This window comes from Oncorhynchus masou, chromosome 14 (assembly GCF_036934945.1).
Source record: "Oncorhynchus masou masou isolate Uvic2021 chromosome 14, UVic_Omas_1.1, whole genome shotgun sequence".
Lineage (NCBI taxonomy): Eukaryota > Metazoa > Chordata > Actinopteri > Salmoniformes > Salmonidae > Oncorhynchus > Oncorhynchus masou.
In genome coordinates, this window is record NC_088225.1 from 33,365,975 (window position 1) to 33,386,404 (window position 20,430).

At 48.4% G+C, this 20,430-nt stretch overlaps 1 protein-coding gene across 1 annotated transcript in view; it reads left to right on the plus strand.

Moving 5' to 3' along the window:
• The window catches only part of LOC135553877 (serine/threonine-protein kinase SMG1-like), a 130,821-nt gene extending 114,436 nt beyond the window's left edge, over positions 1-16,385 (plus strand). The window contains 9 exon segments of the mRNA XM_064985803.1: positions 204-430; positions 3,128-3,275; positions 3,277-3,291; positions 5,445-5,634; positions 7,425-7,711; positions 8,009-8,218; positions 9,322-9,459; positions 9,838-9,990; positions 15,640-16,385. Coding sequence (XP_064841875.1) covers positions 204-430; positions 3,128-3,275; positions 3,277-3,291; positions 5,445-5,634; positions 7,425-7,711; positions 8,009-8,218; positions 9,322-9,459; positions 9,838-9,990; positions 15,640-15,828 — 1,557 coding nt within the window. The 3' untranslated portion in view covers positions 15,829-16,385.
• The last annotated feature ends 4,045 nt before the right edge of the window (positions 16,386-20,430 follow it).

Here is a 20,430-nt window from a genome sequence, read left to right on the forward strand (position 1 = left end):
TCTTTCCTTCCTTCTTTCCTTCCTTCTTTCCTTCCTTTGTTCCTTCCTTCCTTTCTTCGTTCCTTCCTTTCTTCGTTCCTTCCTTTCTTCGTTCCTTCCTTTCTTCGTTCCTTCCTTCTTTCCTTCCTTCCTTCCTTCTTTCCTTCCTTCACTCCCTTCCTTCCTTCCTGTACTTCCTTCCTTCCTTCCTTCCTCCCTCTCAGGAGCTGAACACTAACTTCCGTCAGATCATCTTCCCGGAGGCTCTCCGCTGCATGTTGAAGGGCGAGGCCACCCTGGAGACCATGCTGTCTGAGCTGGACCTCTTAGTGGAGCAGTGTGCAGACGGGGTCTCCCTGCAGGGGCTGGCCGACGCCCTGCACACACACCTCCGCAGCGCCGCCATGGGCCTGGAGCACGAGGCGGACACACAGTGTCTCCACATCACCAGGTTAGAACAGACACTGTCTCCACATCACCAGGTTAGAACAGACACTGTCTCCACATCACCAGGTTAGAACATACACTGTCTCCACACCACCAGGTTAGAACACACACTGTCTCCACATCACCAGGTTAGAACAGACACTGTCTCCACACCACCAGGTTAGAACATACACTGTCTCCACACCACCAGGTTAGAACACACACTGTCTCCACACCACCAGGTTAGAACACACACTGTCTCCACATCACCAGGTTAGAACACACACTGTCTCCACATCACCAGGTTAGAACAGACACTGTCTCCACATCACCAGGTTAGAACACACACTGTCTCCACATCACCAGGTTAGAACAGACACTGTCTCCACATCACCAGGTTAGAACAGACACTGTCTCCACATCACCAGGTTAGAACAGACACTGTCTCCACATCACCAGGTTAGAACAGACACTGTCTCCACATCACCAGGTTAGAACAGACACTGTCTCCACATCACCAGGTTAGAACAGACACTGTCTCCACATCACCAGGTTAGAACACACACTGTCTCCACACCACCAGGTTAGAACAGGGGAACAGACACTGTCTCCACATCACCAGGTTAGAACACACACTGTCTCCACATCACCAGGTTAGAACAGACACTGTCTCCACATCACCAGGTTAGAACAGACACTGTCTCCACATCACCAGGTTAGAACAGACACTGTCTCCACATCACCAGGTTAGAACAGACACTGTCTCCACATCACCAGGTTAGAACAGACACTGTCTCCACATCACCAGGTTAGAACAGACACTGTCTCCACATCACCAGGTTAGAACAGACACTGTCTCCACATCACCAGGTTAGAACAGACACTGTCTCCACATCACCAGGTTAGAACAGACACTGTCTCCACATCACCAGGTTAGAACAGACACTGTCTCCACATCACCAGGTTAGAACAGACACTGTCTCCACATCACCAGGTTAGAACAGACACTGTCTCCACATCACCAGGTTAGAACAGACACTGTCTCCACATCACCAGGTTAGAACAGACACTGTCTCCACATCACCAGGTTAGAACAGATACTGTCTCCACATCACCAGGTTAGAACAGACACTGTCTCCACATCACCAGGTTAGAACAGACACTGTCTCCACACCACCAGGTTAGAACAGACACTGTCTCCACATCACCAGGTTAGAACAGACACTGTCTCCACATCACCAGGTTAGAACAGACACTGTCACCACATCACCAGGTTAGAACAGATACTGTCTCCACATCACCAGGTTAGAACAGACACTGTCTCCACATCACCAGGTTAGAACAGACACTGTCTCCACACCACCAGGTTAGAACAGACACTGTCTCCACATCACCAGGTTAGAACAGATACTGTCTCCACATCACCAGGTTAGAACAGACACTGTCTCCACATCACCAGGTTAGAACAGACACTGTCTCCACATCACCAGGTTAGAACAGACACTGTCTCCACACCACCAGGTTAGAACAGACACTGTCTCCACATCACCAGGTTAGAACAGACACTGTCTCCACACCACCAGGTTAGAACACACACTGTCTCCACATCACCAGGTTAGAACACACACTGTCTCCACATCACCAGGTTAGAACAGACACTGTCTCCACATCACCAGGTTAGAACAGACACTGTCTCCACATCACCAGGTTAGAACAGACACTGTCTCCACATCACCAGGTTAGAACACACACTGTCTCCACATCACCAGGTTAGAACAGGGGAACAGACACTGTCTCCACATCACCAGGTTAGAACACACACTGTCTCCACATCACCAGGTTAGAACACACACTGTCTCCACATCACCAGGTTAGAACAGACACTGTCTCCACATCACCAGGTTAGAACAGACACTGTCTCCACATCACCAGGTTAGAACACACACTGTCTCCACATCACCAGGTTAGAACAGGGGAACAGACACTGTCTCCACATCACCAGGTTAGAACACACACTGTCTCCACATCACCAGGTTAGAACACACACTGTCTCCACATCACCAGGTTAGAACAGACACTGTCTCCACATCACCAGGTTAGAACAGACACTGTCTCCACATCACCAGGTTAGAACAGACACTGTCTCCACATCACCAGGTTAGAACACACACTGTCTCCACATCACCAGGTTAGAACAGACACTGTCTCCACATCACCAGGTTAGAACAGACACTGTCTCCACATCACCAGGTTAGAACAGGGGAACAGACACTGTCTCCACATCACCAGGTTAGAACAGACACTGTCTCCACATCACCAGGTTAGAACAGACACTGTCTCCACATCACCAGGTTAGAACACACACTGTCTCCACATCACCAGGTTAGAACAGACACTGTCTCCACATCACCAGGTTAGAACAGACACTGTCTCCACATCACCAGGTTAGAACAGACACTGTCTCCACATCACCAGGTTAGAACAGACACTGTCTCCACATCACCAGGTTAGAACACACACTGTCTCCACATCACCAGGTTAGAACAGATACTGTCTCCACATCACCAGGTTAGGACAGACACTGTCTCCACATCACCAGGTTAGAACAGACACTGTCTCCACATCACCAGGTTAGAACAGACACTGTCTCCACATCACCAGGTTAGAACAGGGGAACAGACAGGCAGTAGGGTTCGTGTTAATTGGTTATGTTTCATTGCAGGATGTTGCGGGCCCAGTACTGCCAGCTGATGCAGCCTCCAGGGGCCAGTATGGACGCCGTGGGACAGGACTCTCCTAAGATGTCCGCCGGTCAGATGCTGCTGGTGGCCTTCGATGGCATGTTTGCTCAGCTGGAGACCGCACTGTCTCCAGCTCACAGAGAAGGTAACACACCTACTTCCTCAATGTCCTCAAGCTCAGCCTCTCTCTTTCCCCTCTCACCCTCTCTCTTTCTCAATCTCTTTCCTCTCTCACCCTTCTCTCTTTCTCAATCTCTTTAGAACTCAGCCTCTCTTCCCCTCTCTCAGCCTCTCACTTTCTCCAATCACTTCCCCTCTCTCACCCTCTCTCAATCTCTTCCCTCTCTCACCCTTCTCTCTTTCTCAATCTCTTTCCTCTCACATTCTCCTTTTCAATCTCTTTCCTCTCTCCCCTTCTCTCTTTCTCAATCTCTTTCCTCTCACATCTCCTTTAGAACAATCACTGTCCTCTCTCACCTCTCTTTTCAATCTCTTTCCTCTCTCACCCTTCTCTCTTTCTCAGATCACTTTCTCCACATCACCCTTCTTTTCTCAACTCTTTCTCTCTCACCCCAGGTTTCTCAATCTCTTTCCTCCTCACCCTTCTCTCTTTCTCAATCTCTTTCCCTCTCTCAGCCTCTCTTTTCTCAGACTCTTCCCTCTCATCACCCTCTTCTTTCTCAATCTCCTTCCCCTCTCTCAGCCTCTCTTTTAGAATCTCTTTCCTCTCTCAGCCTCTCTTTCTCAATCTCTTTCCTCTCTCAGCCTAGGGTTCTTTCTCAATCTTGTTTACTCTCAGGATCTTCTTTCTCAATCTCCTTCCCCAGACCAGCCTCTCAGCTCTCTCAGCCTCTCTCTTTCTCAATCTCTTTCCCCAGTCTCTCAGCCTCTCTCTTTCTCAATCTATTTCCCCTCAGCCTCTCTTTCTCAATCTCTTTCCCCTCTCAGTCTCCAGCTCTCAATCTCCTCCAGGGGCCCTCTTTGGACAATCTCTTTCCCTCTCAGGACTCTCCTCAATCTCTTTCCTCTCTCAGCCTCTCTCTTTCTCAATCTCTTTCCTCTCTCAGCCTCTCTCTTTCTCAATCTCTTTCCTCTCTCAGCCTCTCTCTTTCTCAATCTCTTTCCCCTCTCTCACCCTCTCTCTTTCTCAATCTCTTTCCTCTCTCACCCTCTCTCTTTCTCAATCTCTTTCCTCTCTCAGCCTCTCTCTTCTCAATCTCTTTCCTCTCTCACCCTCTCTCTTTCTCAATCTCTTTCCCTCTCAGCCTCTCTCTTTCTCAATCTCTTTCCCCTCTCTCACCCTCTCTCTTTCTCAATCTCTTTCCCCTCTCAGCCTCTCTCTTTCTCAATCTCTTTCCCTCTCTCACCCTCTCTCTTTCTCAATCTCTTTCCCCTCTCTCACCCTCTCTCTTTCTCAATCTCCTTCCTCTCTCAGCCTCTCTCTTTCTCAATCTCTTTCCCCTCTCTCACCCTCTCTCTTTCTCAATCTCTTTCCCCTCTCTCACCCTCTCTCTTTCTCAATCTCTTTCCTCTCTCAGCCTCTCTCTTTCCCCTCTCACCCTCTCTCTTTCTCAATCTCTTTCCCCTCTCTCACCCTCTCTCTTTCTCAATCTCTTTCCCCTCTCAGCCTCTCTCTTTCTCAATCTCTTTCCCCTCTCACCCTCTCTCTTTCTCAATCTCTTTCCTCTCTCAGCCTCTCACCCTCTCTCTTTCTCAATCTCTTTCCCCTCTCACCCTCTCTCTTTCTCAATCTCTTTCCCTCTCTCACCCTCTCTCTTTCTCAATCTCTTTCCCTCTCAGCCTCTCTCTTTCTCAATCTCTTTCCCCTCTCACCCTCTCTCTTTCTCAATCTCTTTCCTCTCTCAGCCTCTCTTTCCCCTCTCACCCTCTCTCTTTCTCAATCTCTTTCCCCTCTCAGCCTCTCTCTTTCTCAATCTCTTTCCCCTCTCACCCTCTCTCTTTCTCAATCTCTTTCCTCTCTCAGCCTCTCTCTTTCCTCTCTCAGCCTCTCTCTTTCTCAATCTCTTTCCCCTCTCTCACCCTCTCTTTCTCAAGCTCTTTCCCCCCTCTCATCCTCTCTTCCTCAATCTCTTTCCTCCCTCCCTCTTCCTCAATCTCTTTCCTCCCTCTCTCTCTCTCTCTCTCTTTTTGTCTCAATCACTCTTTCATCTTAAACTCGTCCTTGTCTTGTTATTCCTCTTCACTCTACATTCCATTTGTTTGTCACTTTTATCTCGGGCTGTTCCTTTCTTCTCGCTCTCCCGTCTCTCCATGATGTTACTTCCTCTCCTCTCTTAGATGATTTCCATGGAGGTGCCGCCGGCGTGGCGGAAGGTGGATGTGATGCGTGAGGCGCGGGCGGCCCAGGTCCATTTCTTCCACAGCGGTCCTCACAGACATGTTCTGGAGGAGATCTTCTTCCTCAAGAGACTCCAAACCATCAGGGACTTTTTCAGGCTGTGTGGCTCCTTCGCTCAGACACTCTCTGGTGAGAACAACGGGGTGGCTTTATTTAGTCTCTCTGTGTGTGTCAAAATTCAGTTTCAATTTAAGGGGCTTTATTAGCGTGGGAAACATTTACATTACATTTACATTTAAGTCATTTAGACGCTAATCCAGAACTTACAAATTGTGAATTCAAAAGTCTGACATCCAGTGGAACAGCCACTTTACAATAGTGCATCTAAATCATTTAAGGGGGGGGGGGGGGTGAGAAGGATTAATCCTATCCTAGGTATTCCTTGAAGAGGTGGGGTTTCAGGTGTCTCCGGAAGGTGGTGATTGACTCCGCTGTCCTGGCGTCGTGAGGGAGTTTGTTCCACCATTGGGGGCCAGAGCAGCGAACAGTTTTGACTGGGCTGAGAAACTGTACTTCCTCAGTGGTAGGGAGGCGAGCAGGCCAGAGGTGGATGAACTGTACAGTGCCCTTGTTTGGGTGTTTGGCCTGATCAGAGCCTGGAGGTACTGAGGTCAACCCTGTACAGCTCCGTCTGCAAGCACCATGGTCTTGTGCGGATGCGAGAACTGGAAGCCAGTGGAGAGAGCGGAGGAGCGGGGTGACGTGAGAGAACTTGGGAAGGTTGAACACCAGACGGGCTGCGGCGTTCTGGATGAGTTGTAGGGGTTTAATGGCACAGGCAGGGAGCCCAGCCAACAGCGAGTTGCAGTAAAACACATGTTTACATTGCCAAAGCAAGTGAACTAGATAAACAAACAAAAACAAAGTGAAATAAAAAGTTGAAACAGTGAATATTACACTCACGCTAGTTACTAAAGAATCAAGACATTTCAAATGTCTTGTGTCTGTTATGAGCGTTGTCCTGTCACTCAGATGCAGAACGCCAGTAGAGGTCAACACTGTACAGTCTATCTGAGAGATGCTTTGTGTCAGATGCAGAACGCCAGTAGAGGTCAACACTGTACAGTCTATCTGAGAGATGCTTTGTGTCAGATGCAGAAAGGGGGAGGGTCTTAGGAAACAAGGTTTCATCCACTCTGTTTTTATAAAAACCTTTTTCCAACTAGAGAAACGGTTTAAATACATACAGATACTTTTCAGGATATTATTATTGACAATATATCGTACCGTTTTGACGACTGCTAGTTGTCTGTTCCTGCCCCAGAACTCCAGGATGTTCTCTCAGCTTGTTCTCCAACGGTCTAAATGGAGCCAGTTGGTTTTCAGCACTTCTGTCTCCATGGCTTCTGTCTCCATGGCTTCTGTCTCCATGGCTTCTGTCTCCATGGCTTCTGTCTCCATGGCTACTGTCTCCATGGCTACTGTCTCCATGGCTTCTGTCTCCATGGCTTCTGTCTCCATGTCTACTGTCTCCATGGCTTCTGTCTCCATGGCTTCTGTCTCCATGGCTACTGTCTCCATGGCTACTGTCTCCATGGCTGACCTAAACTTGTTTTCTCATGGCTCTCGCTCGTCTCTCTGCAGCAGACGTATAGTGAGCAGTATGTTTGGAACATCGAATCACAATAAAAATCACTATCGAATAGTAATCCATAAAGAATCATGAGAACCTAAATACATATCGTATCTCCACCTAAGTATCATCATAATATTGTATCGTGATTTCCCTGGCAATTCCCTGCCCTATGAAACAGTATCTGAAACATTATATATATATAGTGCGTTTGACCCCCTCCTCTCCCTCCCTCCCTCCCTCCCTCCCTCCCTCCCTCCCTCCCTCCCCCCTCCCTCCCTCCCTCCCTCCCTCCCTCCCTCCCTCCCTCCCTCCCTCCCTCCCTCCTCCCTCCCTCCCTCCCCAGGTACGTTCCCCCCAGTGTCTGAGGACCCTCCTCCCTCCAACGGCCCAGTAGTGGGTCTGGGGGGTGTAGGTCTACCAGGGAAGCCCGTGTTCCGGGGGGCGGCGGCGGTAGTGAGCGAGGAGCAGATGACCCGGCCCATCAAGGCGTTCACGGCTGAGTTTGTCCGTCAGATGCTGATTGGTCTTCCCACCCAGACCCTGGGTCTGTCTCTCTGCAGCACTCTGTCCGCCCTGGGTCTGGATCTGACCGCGCAGGTGGAGGCCAAGGACTTCGGAGCCGACGGCAAGGTAGGGAGTGGAATGTTCCGGACCTGATCGGTCAACATGTTACATGGGTTGTGGCGGCAGGGTAGCCTAGTGGTTAGAGCGTTGGACTGGTAACCGGAAGGTTGCGAGTTCAAACCCCCGAGCTGACAAGGTACAAATCTGTCATTCTGCCCCTGAACAGGCAGTTAACCTACTGTTCATTGAAAATAAGAATTTGTTCTTAACTGACTTGCATAGTAAAATAAAAATAAATAAAAATTGTCTTCCTTCATACATGTTTAGTTCTGTCCCGATTTTTAAACGTGTCGTTTTGTCCAGGTGTCGCTAGATGAGTTGTGTAAGCAGACGGTGGTGCAGGGTCTGGGCGCCGGCCGTATGTCTCAGCTGCTGCTGAACAGAGGCACGGTGCTGGCGTCCTCTTACGACACGGCCTGGAAGAAACTGGACCTGCTCAGACGCCTGGAGACCAGCCTGGACGCTGCCAAGGTCTCCCTGCAACGCACCCAGCTACACATCACCATGTTCCAGGTGAGAGGAGGAGGGGGGGTTAGCCCTGTCCTGGGGGTGGGGGTTAGCCCTGTCCTGGGGGTGGGGGTTAGCCCTGTCCTGGGGGGTGGGGGTTAGCCCTGTCCTGGGGGTGGGGGTTAGCCCTGTCCTGGGGGTGGGGGTTAACCCTGTCCTGGGGGTGGGGGTTAACCCTGTCCTGGGGGGGTGGGGGTTAACCCTGTCCTGGGGGGGTGGGGGTTAACCCTGTCCTGTCTCTGTGTGTCCCAGTGTGAGAGGAGGGGTGGGGGGTTAACCCTGTCCTGGGGGTGTGGGGGTTAGCGCTGTCCTTGGGGGGTGGGGGTTAACCCTGTCCTGTCCCAGTGTGAGAGGAGGGGTGTGGGGGTTAACCCTGTCCTGTCTCTGTGTGCCCCAGTGTGAGAGGAGGAGGGGTGTGGGGGTTAACCCTGTCCTGTCTCTGTGTGTCCCAGTGTGAGAGGAGGAGGGGTGTGGGGGTTAACCCTGTCCTGTCTCTGTGTGTCCCAGTGTGAGAGGAGGGGTGTGGGGGTCAACCCTGTCCTGTCTCTGTGTGTCCCAGTGTGAGAGGAGGAGGGGTGTGGGGGTTAACCCTGTCCTGTCTCTGTGTGTCCCAGTGTGAGAGGAGGGGTGTGGGGGTTAACCCTGTCCTGTCTCTGTGTGTCCCAGTGTGAGAGGAGGGGTGTGGGGGTTAACCCTGTCCTGTCTCTGTGTGTCCCAGTGTGAGAGGAGGAGGGGGTGGGGGGTTAACCCTGTCCTGTCTCTGTGTGTCCCAGTGTGAGAGGAGGGGTGTGGGGTCAACCCTGTCCTGTCTCTGTGTGTCCCAGTGTGAGAGGAGGGGTGTGAGGGTTAACCCTGTCCTGTCTCTGTGTGTCCCAGTGTGAGAGGAGGGGTGTGGGGGTCAACCCTGTCCTGTCTCTGTGTGTCCCAGTGTGAGAGGAGGGGGTGGGGGTTAACCCTGTCCTGTCTCTGTGTGTCCCAGTGGCAGCATGAAGACTTGATTGAAAGATATATTGTTTTCACGTATTAGTGTTATTTAACACCGTTAATCATAGGAAGGAGTGTTTTGGGATGGATTCTCCCTTGAACCCTGTCCCCTGTCTGTACTCCAGTGGCAGCATGAGGATGTGCTCGGCCCTCGGACCCAGCCGATGAGTGTGAGCCCTCCTCCTCGCTCCATCATCCTCAGTAGTATGAAGAAGAAGCTTTACAAACTCAGCCAGGACGAGGCGGCCATCGCTGCTGTCCAGGTCAGTCATCACCAATTATTATTTATATTTTTTTATTTAACCTGGCTCGTCAGTTGAGAATAAATTATTTTTTACTATGACCGCCGAGGAACAGCGGGTTAACTGCCTTGTTAAGAATGACAGATTTTTACCTTGTCAGCTCGGGGATTCGATCTAGCAACCTTTCAGTTACTGGCCCAACGCTCTAACCACTAGGCTATCTGCCTCCTCTAACCACTAGGCTACCTGCTGACCAATCTGTCAACCTTGATAGCTAACTAGACCGTTACTCTAAGCTTCTCCTGTAAATAAAATGCTCTCTTTTCTCTCTCTGGTCTGAGTCCTTTAATGATTGTGTATCTGTGTTTTTTTAATCGGATCTGTCCTCTCCCCCTGCAGGAGAAGCTGGCATCACTAGAGGGCAGTATAGAGCAGCGTCTGAAGTGGGCCGGAGGGGCCAACCCTGCCCTGGCCCCGGTGCTCCAGGACTTTGATCTGACCATCGCAGAGCGCCGCGCCCTCGTGGCCCGGGAGAGCCAGCGTACCAGCCAGGTACACCACCCACGCTGCCCACCTTCTGGGTTTTTGTCTCCCACCTTTTCTGGGTTTACGTCTCCACCTTTTCTGGGTTTACGTCTCCACCTTTTCTGGGTTTACGTCTCCACCTTTCCTGGGTTTACGTCTCCCACCTTTTCTGGGTTTACGTCTCCACCTTTTCTGGGTTTACGTCTCCACCTTTTCTGGGTTTACGTCTCCACCTTTTCTGGGTTTACGTCTCCCACCTTTTCTGGGTTTACGTCTCCCACCTTTTCTGGGTTTACGTCTCTACCTTTTCTGGGTTTACGTCTCCACCTTTTCTGGGTTTACGTCTCTACCTTTTCTGGGTTTACGTCTCCCACCTTTTCTGGGTTTATGTCTCTACCTTTCCTGGGTTTACGTCTCTACCTTTTCTGGGTTTACGTCTCTACCTTTTCTGGGTTTACATCTCTACCTTTTCTGGGTTTACGTCTCCCACCTTTTCTGGGTTTACGTCTCTCACCTTTTCTGGGTTTACGTCTCTACCTTTTCTGGGTTTACGTCTCCACCTTTTCTGGGTTTACGTCTCTACCTTTTCTGGGTTTACGTCTCTACCTTTTCTGGGTTTACGTCTCTACCTTTCCTGGGTTTACGTCTCCCACCTTTTCTGGGTTTACGTCTCCACCTTTTCTGGGTTTACGTCTCCACCTTTTCTGGGTTTACGTCTCCCACCTTTTCTGGGTTTACGTCTCCCACCTTTTCTGGGTTTACGTCTCCCACCTTTTCTGGGTTTACGTCTCCCACCTTTTCTGGGTTTACGTCTCTACCTTTTCTGGGTTTACGTCTCCACCTTTTCTGGGTTCACGTCTCTACCTTTTCTGGGTTTACGTCTCCCACCTTTTCTGGGTTTACGTCTCTACCTTTTCTGGGTTTACGTCTCTACCTTTTCTGGGTTTACGTCTCTACCTTTTCTGGGTTTACGTCTCTACCTTTTCTGGGTTTACGTCTCTACCTTTTCTGGGTTTACGTCTCTACCTTTCCTGGGTTTACGTCTCCCACCTTTTCTGGGTTTACGTCTCCCACCTTTTCTGGGTTTACGTCTCTACCTTTTCTGGGTTTACGTCTCTACCTTTTCTGGGTTTACGTCTCCCACCTTTTCTGGGTTTACGTCTCCACCTTTCCTGGGTCTCCACCTTTCCTGGGTCTCCACCTTTCCTGGGTCTCCACCTTTCCTGGGTCTCCACCTTTTCTGGGTCTCCACTGGCACCCTATTCCCTGTATAGTCAGGGTTTTCTGGAAGAAAATTGAGAAGAATTTGGAGGGGCATGCCCCCCCCCATTTTCTTTGCATGCAGAGCTCTATTTTGGTGGCCTCCTTGTACATTCTAATGTGTTGATTTACTGAAAATGTATTATTTCAGTGTGTTAGTAGCTTTGGATATTGTCTAGGCCAATAGGATTAGGGCTATTTTCTAATAACTTTTTGTTAAACATTAAAGCGGTCTTCTCTGAGATTAGTCATATTTACAGCTTTAGTGCAAGATATGAACTGCCACAATGATGTATTTCATTGGCTTTGCTGCTGTGGACACTTAGGGTAAGGAAACTAATATGCCTTTTTCTAATTTGGGTGAACTATCCCTTTAACAGTTTGGCCCAACAATCATTCACTGTGGGTGGGTTTGTCAGGGGAGGGGGCGGGATGTTTGATTCACAGAGTTGGTAGAGTTTCAGACCTGTCAATCAATCCACTGTGGGTGGGACTGTCAGGGGAGGGGGCGGGATGTTTGATTCACAGAGTTGGTAGAGTTTCAGACCTGTCAATCAATCCACTGTGGTTGGGACTGTCAGGGGAGGGGTTGGGATGTTTGAGTCACAGAGTTGGTAGAGTTTCAGACCTGTCAATCAATCCACTGTGGTTGGGACTGTCAGGGGAGGGGTTGGGATGTTTGAGTCACAGAGTTGGTAGAGTTTCAGACCTGTCAATCAATCCACTGTGGGTGGGACTTTGAGGGGAGGCGGTAGATTATTAATCTAGTCAGAAAAAATAGTTACTCTTTCAATTTAGTTTTTTGCTACAATAAACTAAATCTTTCATTTTAGTTTGTGGCAAAAACCTAAAAGATTGTGTTCTGTCAAGTAAACATGGATTCCCTATTGAGAAACAATATACACTGAACAAAAATATAAAGGCAACATGTAAAGTGTTTCATGAGCTGAAGTAAAAGATCCCAGAAACGTTCCATACGCACAAAAAGCTGATTTCTCTCAAATGTTGTGCGCATGTTAGTTTACATCCCTGTTAATGAGCGTTCATCCTTTGCCAAAATATTCCATCCACCTGACAGGTGTGGAATATCAAGAAGCCGATTAAACAGCATAATCATTTCACAGGTGCACCTTGTGCTGGGGACAATAAAAGGCTGTAGTTTTGTCACACAACAAAAATGCCACAGATTGTCTCAAGTTTTGAGGGTGCGTGCAATTAGCATACTGACTGCAGAAATGTTGCCAGATAATTTAATGTTAATTTCTCTACCGTAAGCTGCCGCAACGTTGTTCTAAAGAATTTGGCAGTATGTCCAACCGGCCTCAACCGCAGACCATGTGTATGGTGTCGTGTGGGCAAGCGGTGTGAACAGAGTTACCGTGTGAACAGCTCTGATGTGAACAGAGTTACCCATGGTGGGGTTATGGTATGGACAGGCATAAGCTACGGACTATGAACACAATTCCATTTTAATCGATGGCAATTTGAATGCACAGAGATACCGTGATGAGATCCTGAGGCCCATTATCGTGCCATTCATCCGCAACCATCATCATCGTTTCATTACGATAATGCACAGCCCCATGTTGCAAGGATCTGTACACAATTCCTGCAAGCTGATCATGTTCTTCCATGGCCTGCATACTCACCAGACATGTCACCCATTGAGCATGTTTGGGATGCTCTGGATCAACGCGTTTGACAGTGTGGTCCAATATCCAGCAACACACAGCCATTGAAGAGTAGTGGGACAACGTAGTGGGACAATCAACAGCCTGATCAACTCTATCTGAAGGAGATGTGTTGCGCTGCATGAGGCAAACGGTCCCACCAGATACTGACTGGTTTTCTGATCCACGCCCCTACCTTTTTTTTAAGGTATCTGTGACCAACCGATGCATATCTGTATTCCCAGTCATGTGAAATTCATAGATTAGGACCTAATTTATTTATTTCAATTGACTGATTTCCTTATATGAACTGTAACACACTAAAACATTTTGAAATTGTTGCATGTTCATTTATATTTGTTCAGTATAGAATTGCAGGAAAATAAACATTTTAAAAATACAAAAATAATTCAGGGGGAGGACCCACCAGACCCCCCTGCAATATCGTGCAGTCCCACTTTTATACAAAGTCAGACCAGAATAAGGCTCTACTACCTATTGTTCCTGCAGTGGACTCAACATCTTCATCGAATGTTTTCATAATTTACCTGAAGAGAATCTCTAAAAATCAGTAGTAGCCTACCAGTGTGCAAATTAGGGAGTAAATGAACAGCTCTCTCACCGATCCGGTTCACATAAAACATCCCGTTCAAAAAGAGCTGTTTGTTTTGAAACAACCCATTACAAGTCTTTACTGACGAGTCACTTTAGAGGTCACTGGCAAGTCTCGACATGGGCTTCGAATCCTCGTTCAACAGAAACCAGATATTTTGGTTTACGTGTCCCGACGCGATACCATGAACATATAAACTACGTTGTATGATTTATGAATAGGAAAAGGGATATTAAAGGATTGAATTGTTCAGTCAGTCAGACACTTTTTTTATAAACGAGTCAACGCTTGCTGTTTTGGTCGTCAATCAAAGCACAATACAAGGCCTATTACCCAACACCCTGGTTGTATAGTCTTATGAAACACACAAGGAAATTAATGAATGTGCCACGATTTAAACAAACCCTGTGTGTCCATGTATGCTGATGATTCAAACATCTACAGTGGGGTAAAATGTTTTTAGTCAGCCACTAATAGTGCAAGTTCTCCCACTTAAAAAGATGAGAGAGGCCTGTAATTTTCATCATAGGTACACTTCAACTATGACAGACAAAATGAGGGAAGAAAATCCAGAAAATCACATTGTAGGATTTTTTTAATGAATTTGTTTGCAAATTATGGTGGAAAATAAGTATTTGATCACCTACAAACAAGCAAGATTTCTGGCTCTCACAGACCTGTAACTTCTTCTTTAAGAGGCTCCTCTGTCCTCCACTCGTTACCTGTATTAATGGCACCTGTTTGAAATTGTTATAAGTATAAAAGACACCTGTCCACAACCTCAAACAGTCACACTCCAAACTCCACCATGGCCAAGACCAAAGAGCTGTCAAAGGACACCAGAAACAAAATTGTAGACCTGCACCAGGCTGGGAAGACTGAATCTGCAATAGGTAAGCAGCTTGGTTTGAAGAAATCAACTGTGGGAGCAATTATTAGGAAATGGAAGACATACAAGACCACTGATAATCTCCCTCGATCTGGGGCTCCAAGCAAGATCTCACCCCGTGGGGTCAAAATGATCACAAGAACGGTGAGCAAAAATCCCAGAACCACACGGGGGGACCTTGTGAATGACCTGCAGAGAGCTGGGACCAAAGTAACAAAGCCTACCATAAGTAACACAATACGTCGCCATGGACTCAAATCCTGCAGTGCCAGACGTGTCCCCCAGATGAAACCAAAATAGAACTTTTTGGTAAACACTCAACTCATCGTGTTTGGAGGACAAAGAATGCTGAGTTGCATCCAAAGTACACCATACCTACTATGAAGCATGGGGGTGGAAACATCATGCTTTGGGGCTGTATTTCTGCAAAGGGACCAGGACAACTGATCCATGTAAAGGAAAGAATGGATGGGGCCATGTATCGTGAGATTTTGAGTAAAAACCTCCTTCCATCAGCAAGGGCATTGAAGATGAAACGTGGCTGGGTCTTTCAGCATGACAATGATCCCAAATACACCGCCCGGGCAACAAAGGAGTGGCTTCGTAAGAAGCATTTCAAGGTCATGGAGTAGCCAAGCTAGTCTCCAGATCTCAACCCCATAGAAAATATTGGGAGGGAGTTGAAAATCCATGTTGCCCAGCAACAGCCCCAACACATCACTGCTCTAGAGGAGATCTGCATGGAGGAATGGGCCAAAATACCAGCAACAGTGTGTGAAAACCTTGTGAAGACTTATAGAAAACGTTTGATCTCTGTCATTGCCAACAAAGTATTAAGATAAACTTTTGTTATTGACCAAATACTTAATTTCCACCATAATTTGCAAATAAATTCATAAAAAATCCTACAATGTGATTTTCTTGATTTTCTTTTTGTTTCTCATTTTGTCTGTCATAGTTGAAGTGTACCTATGATGAAAATTACAGGCCTCATCTTTTTAAGTGGGAGAACTTACACAATTGGTGGCTGACTAAATACTTTTTTTGCCCCACTGTATATGTATATATTTAAAATCATATCTAAACTTTATTATTACCAGTTCACGTTCCTCAACATTATTATTCCCAATACCAGTTCACGTTCCTCAACTTTATTATTCCCAATACCAGGTGACATTCCTCAACTTTATTATTCCCAGTACCAGGTGACATTCCTCAACTTTATTATTCCGAATAAATACCAGGTGACGTTCCTCAACATTATTATTCCCAATACCAGTTCACGTTCCTCAACATTATTATTCCCAATACCAGGTGACATTCCTCAACATTATTATTCCCAATACCAGTTCACGTTCCTCAACATTATTATTACATTTACATTTAAGTCATTTAGCAGACGCTCTTATCCAGAGCGACTTACAAATTGGTGAATTCACCTTCTGACATCCAGTGGAACAGCCACTTTACAATAGTGCATCTAAATCATTAAGGGGGGGGGGGTGGTGAGAAGGATTACTTATCTTATCCTAGGTATTCCTTGAAGAGGTGGGGTTTCAGGTGTCTCCGGAAGGTGGTGATTGACTCCGCTGTCCTGGCGTCGTGAGGGAGTTTGTTCCACCATTGGGGGGCCAGAGCAGCGAACAGTTTTGACTGGGCTGAGCGGGAACTGTACTTCCTCAATGGTAGGGAGGCGAGCAGGCCAGAGGTGGATGAACGCAGTGCCCTTGCTTGGGTGTAGGGCCTGATCAGAGCCTGGAGGTACTGCGGTGCCATTCCCCTCACAGCTCCGTAGGCAAGCACCATGGTCTTGTAGCGGATGCGAGCTTCAACTGGAAGCCAGTGGAGAGAGCGGAGGAGCGGGGTGACGTGAGAGAACTTGGGAAGGTTGAACACCAGACGGGCTGCGGCGTTCTGGATGAGTTGTAGGGGTTTAATGGCACAGGCAGGGAGCCCAGCCAACAGCGAGTTGCAGTAATCCAGACGGGAGATGACAAGTGCCTGGATTAGGACCTGCGCCGCTTCCTGTGTGAGGCAGGGTCGTACTCTGCGGATGTTGTAGAGCATGAACCTACAGGAACGGGCCACCGCCATGATGTTGGTTGAGAACGACAGGGTGTTGTCCAGGATCACGCCAAGGTTCTTAGCGCTCTGGGAGGAGGACACAATGGAGTTGTCAACCGTGATGGCGAGATCATGGAACGGGCAGTCCTTCCCCGGGAGGAAGAGCAGCTCCGTCTTGCCGAGGTTCAGCTTGAGGTGGTGATCCGTCATCCACACTGATATGTCTGCCAGACATGCAGAGATGCGATTCGCCACCTGGTCATCAGAAGGGGGAAAGGAGAAGATTAATTGTGTGTCGTCTGCATAGCAATGATAGGAGAGACCATGTGAGGTTATGACAGAGCCAAGTGACTTGGTGTATAGCGAGAATAGGAGAGGGCCTAGAACAGAGCCCTGGGGGACACCAGTGGTGAGAGCGCGTGGCGAGGAGACAGATTCTCGCCACGCCACCTGGTAGGAGCGACCTGTCAGGTAGGACGCAATCCAAGCGTGGGCCGCACCGGAGATGCCCAACTCGGAGAGGGTGGAGAGGAGGATCTGATGGTTCACAGTATCGAAGGCAGCCGATAGGTCTAGAAGGATGAGAGCAGAGGAGAGAGAGTTAGCTTTAGCAGTGCGGAGCGCCTCCGTGATACAGAGAAGAGCAGTCTCAGTTGAATGACTAGTCTTGAAACCTGACTGATTTGGATCAAGAAGGTCATTCTGAGAGAGATAGCGGGAGAGCTGGCCAAGGACGGCACGTTCAAGAGTTTTGGAGAGAAAAGAAAGAAGGGATACTGGTCTGTAGTTGTTGACATCGGAGGGATCGAGTGTAGGTTTTTTCAGAAGGGGTGCAACTCTCGCTCTCTTGAAGACGGAAGGGACGTAGCCAGCGGTCAGGGATGAGTTGATGAGCGAGGTGAGGTAAGGGAGAAGGTCCCCGGAAATGGTCTGGAGAAGAGAGGAGGGGATAGGGTCAAGCGGGCAGGTTGTTGGGCGGCCGGCCGTCACAAGAAGCGAGATTTCATCTGGAGAGAGAGGGGAGAAAGAGGTCAGAGCACAGGGTAGGGCAGTGTGAGCAGAACCAGCGGTGTCGTTTGACTTAGCAAACGAGGATCGGATGTCGTCGACCTTCTTTTCAAAATGGTTGACGAAGTCATCTGCAGAGGGGAGGAGGGGGGAGGGGGAGGAGGATTCAGGAGGGAGGAGAAGGTGGCAAAGAGCTTCCTAGGGTTAGAGGCAGATGCTTGGAATTTAGAGTGGTAGAAAGTGGCTTTAGCAGCAGAGACAGAGGAGGAAAATGTAGAGAGGAGGGAGTGAAAGGATGCCAGGTCCGCAGGAGGCGAGTTTTCCTCCATTTCCGCTCGGCTGCCCGGAGCTCTGTTCTGTGAGCTCGCAATGAGTCATCGAGCCACGGAGCGGGAGGGGAGGACCGAGCCGGCCTGGAGGATAGGGGACATAGAGAGTCAAAGGGTGCAGAAAGGGAAGAGAGGAGGGTTGAGGAGGCAGACTCAGGAGAAAGGTTGGAGAAGGTATGAGCAGAGGGAAGAGATGATAGGATGGAAGAGGAGAGAGTAGCGGGGGAGAGAGAGCGAAGGTTGGGACGGCGCGATACCATCCGAGTAGGGGCAGTGTGGGAAGTGTTGGATGAGAGCGAGAGGAAAAGGATACAAGGTAGTGGTCGGAGACTTGGAGGGGAGTTGCAATGAGGTTAGTGGAAGAACAGCATCTAGTAAAGATGAGGTCGAGCGTATTGCCTGCCTTGTGAGTAGGGGGAAGGTGAGAGGGTGAGGTCAAAAGAGGAGAGGAGTGGAAAGAAGGAGGCAGAGAGGAATGAGTCAAAGGTAGACGTGGGGAGGTTAAAGTCGCCCAGGACTGTGAGGAGGTGAGCCGTCCTCAGGAAAGGAGCTTATCAAGGCATCAAGCTCATTGATGAACTCTCCGAGGAACCTGGAGGCGATAAATGATAAGGATGTTAAGCTTGAAAGGGCTGGTAACTGTGACAGCATGGAATTCAAAGGAGGCGATAGACAGTTGGGTAAGGGGAGAAAGAGAGAATGACCACTTGGGAGAGATGAGGAGCCCGGTGCCACCACCCCGCTGACCAGAAGCTCTCGGGGTGTGCGAGAACACGTGGGCGGACGAAGAGAGAGCAGTAGGAGTAGCAGTGTTATCTGTGGTGATCCATGTTTCCATCAGTGCCAAGAAGTCGAGGGACTGTAGGGAGGCATAGGCTGAGATGAACTCTGCCTTGTTGGCCGCAGATCGGCAGTTCCAGAGGCTACCAGAGACCTGGAACTCCACGTGGGTCGTGCGCGCTGGGACCACCAGAATAGGGTGGCCGCGGCCACGCGGTGTGGAGCGTTTGTATGGTCTGTGCAGAGAGGAGAGAACAGGGATAGATAGACACATAGTTGACAGGCTACAGAAGAGGCTACGCTAATGCAAAGGAGATTGGAATGACAAGTGGACTACACGTCTCGAATGTTCAGAAAGTTAAGCTTACGTAGCAAGAATCTTATTGACTAAAATGATTGAAATGATACAGTACTGCTGGAGTAGGCTAGCTGGCAGTGGCTGCGTTGTTGACTTTGTAGGCTAGCTGGCAGTGGCTGCGTTGTTGACACTACACTAATCAAGTCGTTCCGTTGAGTGTAATAGTTTCTACAGTGCTGCTATTCGGGGCTAGCTGGCTAGCTAGCAGTGTTGATTACGTTACGTTACGTTAAAAGAACGACAATAGCTGGCTAGCTAACCTAGAAAATCGCTCTAGACTACACAATTGTCTTTGATACAAAGACGGCTATGTAGCTAGCTAGCTACGATCAAACAAATCAAACCGTTGTACTGTAATGAAGTGAAATGAAAATGTGATACTACCTGTGGAGCGAAGCGGAATGTTGACCGGGTTGTTGAAGTTCTATTCGTTAGACGTTGGCTAGCTGTTGGCTAGCTAGCTAGCAGTATCTCCTACGTTAAGGACGACAAATAGCTGGCTAGCTAACCTCGGTAAATTAAGATAATCACTCTAAGTCTACACACTCTAAACAACACAATTATCTTGGATACGAAGACAGCAAAGACAACTATGTAGCTAGCTAACACTACACTAATCAAGTCGTTCAGTTGAGTGTAATAGTTTCTACAGTGCTGGTATTCGGTAGACGGTGGACGTTAGCTAGCTGCTGGGCAGATAGCAGTGTAGACTACGTTAGGACGACGAAATACGATAATTACGCAATTATCTTTGATACAAAGACGGCTATGTAGCTAGCTAAGAAGAAATTGCTAAGATTAGACAAATCAAACCGTTGTACTATAATGAAATGTAATGAAAAGTTATACTACCTGCGGACCGAAGTGTAGATGCGACCGCTCGCTCCAACCCGGAAGTACTGTCTGTCTGTAGTCTACTGTACATGATGGAGGAACATATTGCCTGTCTGTAGTCTACTGTACATGATGGAGGAACATATTGCCTGTCTGTAGTCTACTGTACATGATGGAGGAACATATTGTCTGTAGTCTACTGTACATGATGGAGGAACATATTGTCTGTCTGTAGTCTACTGTACATGATGGAGGAACATATTGTCTGTCTGTAGTCTACTGTACATGGAGGAACATATTGTCTGTCTGTAGTCTACTGTACATGGAGGAACATATTGTCTGTCTGTAGTCTACTGTACATGATGGAGGAGCATATTGTCTAGTCTACTGTACATGATGGAGGAGCATATTGTCTGTCTGTAGTCTACTGTACATGATGGAGGAACATATTGTCTGTCTGTAGTCGACTGTAGATGACGGAGGAACATATTGTCCGTCTGTAGTCTACTGTACATGATGGAGGAGCATATTGCCTGTCTGTAGTAGAAATCTAATTTCATCAATTATATGTGGAAAAACGTTTTGCGTGAATATTAGCAAGGCAGCAGCAGAGGAAACAGAGTTCTCTCCTCCCTCTCTTCCCAGTTCTGGTTTGCCATCGC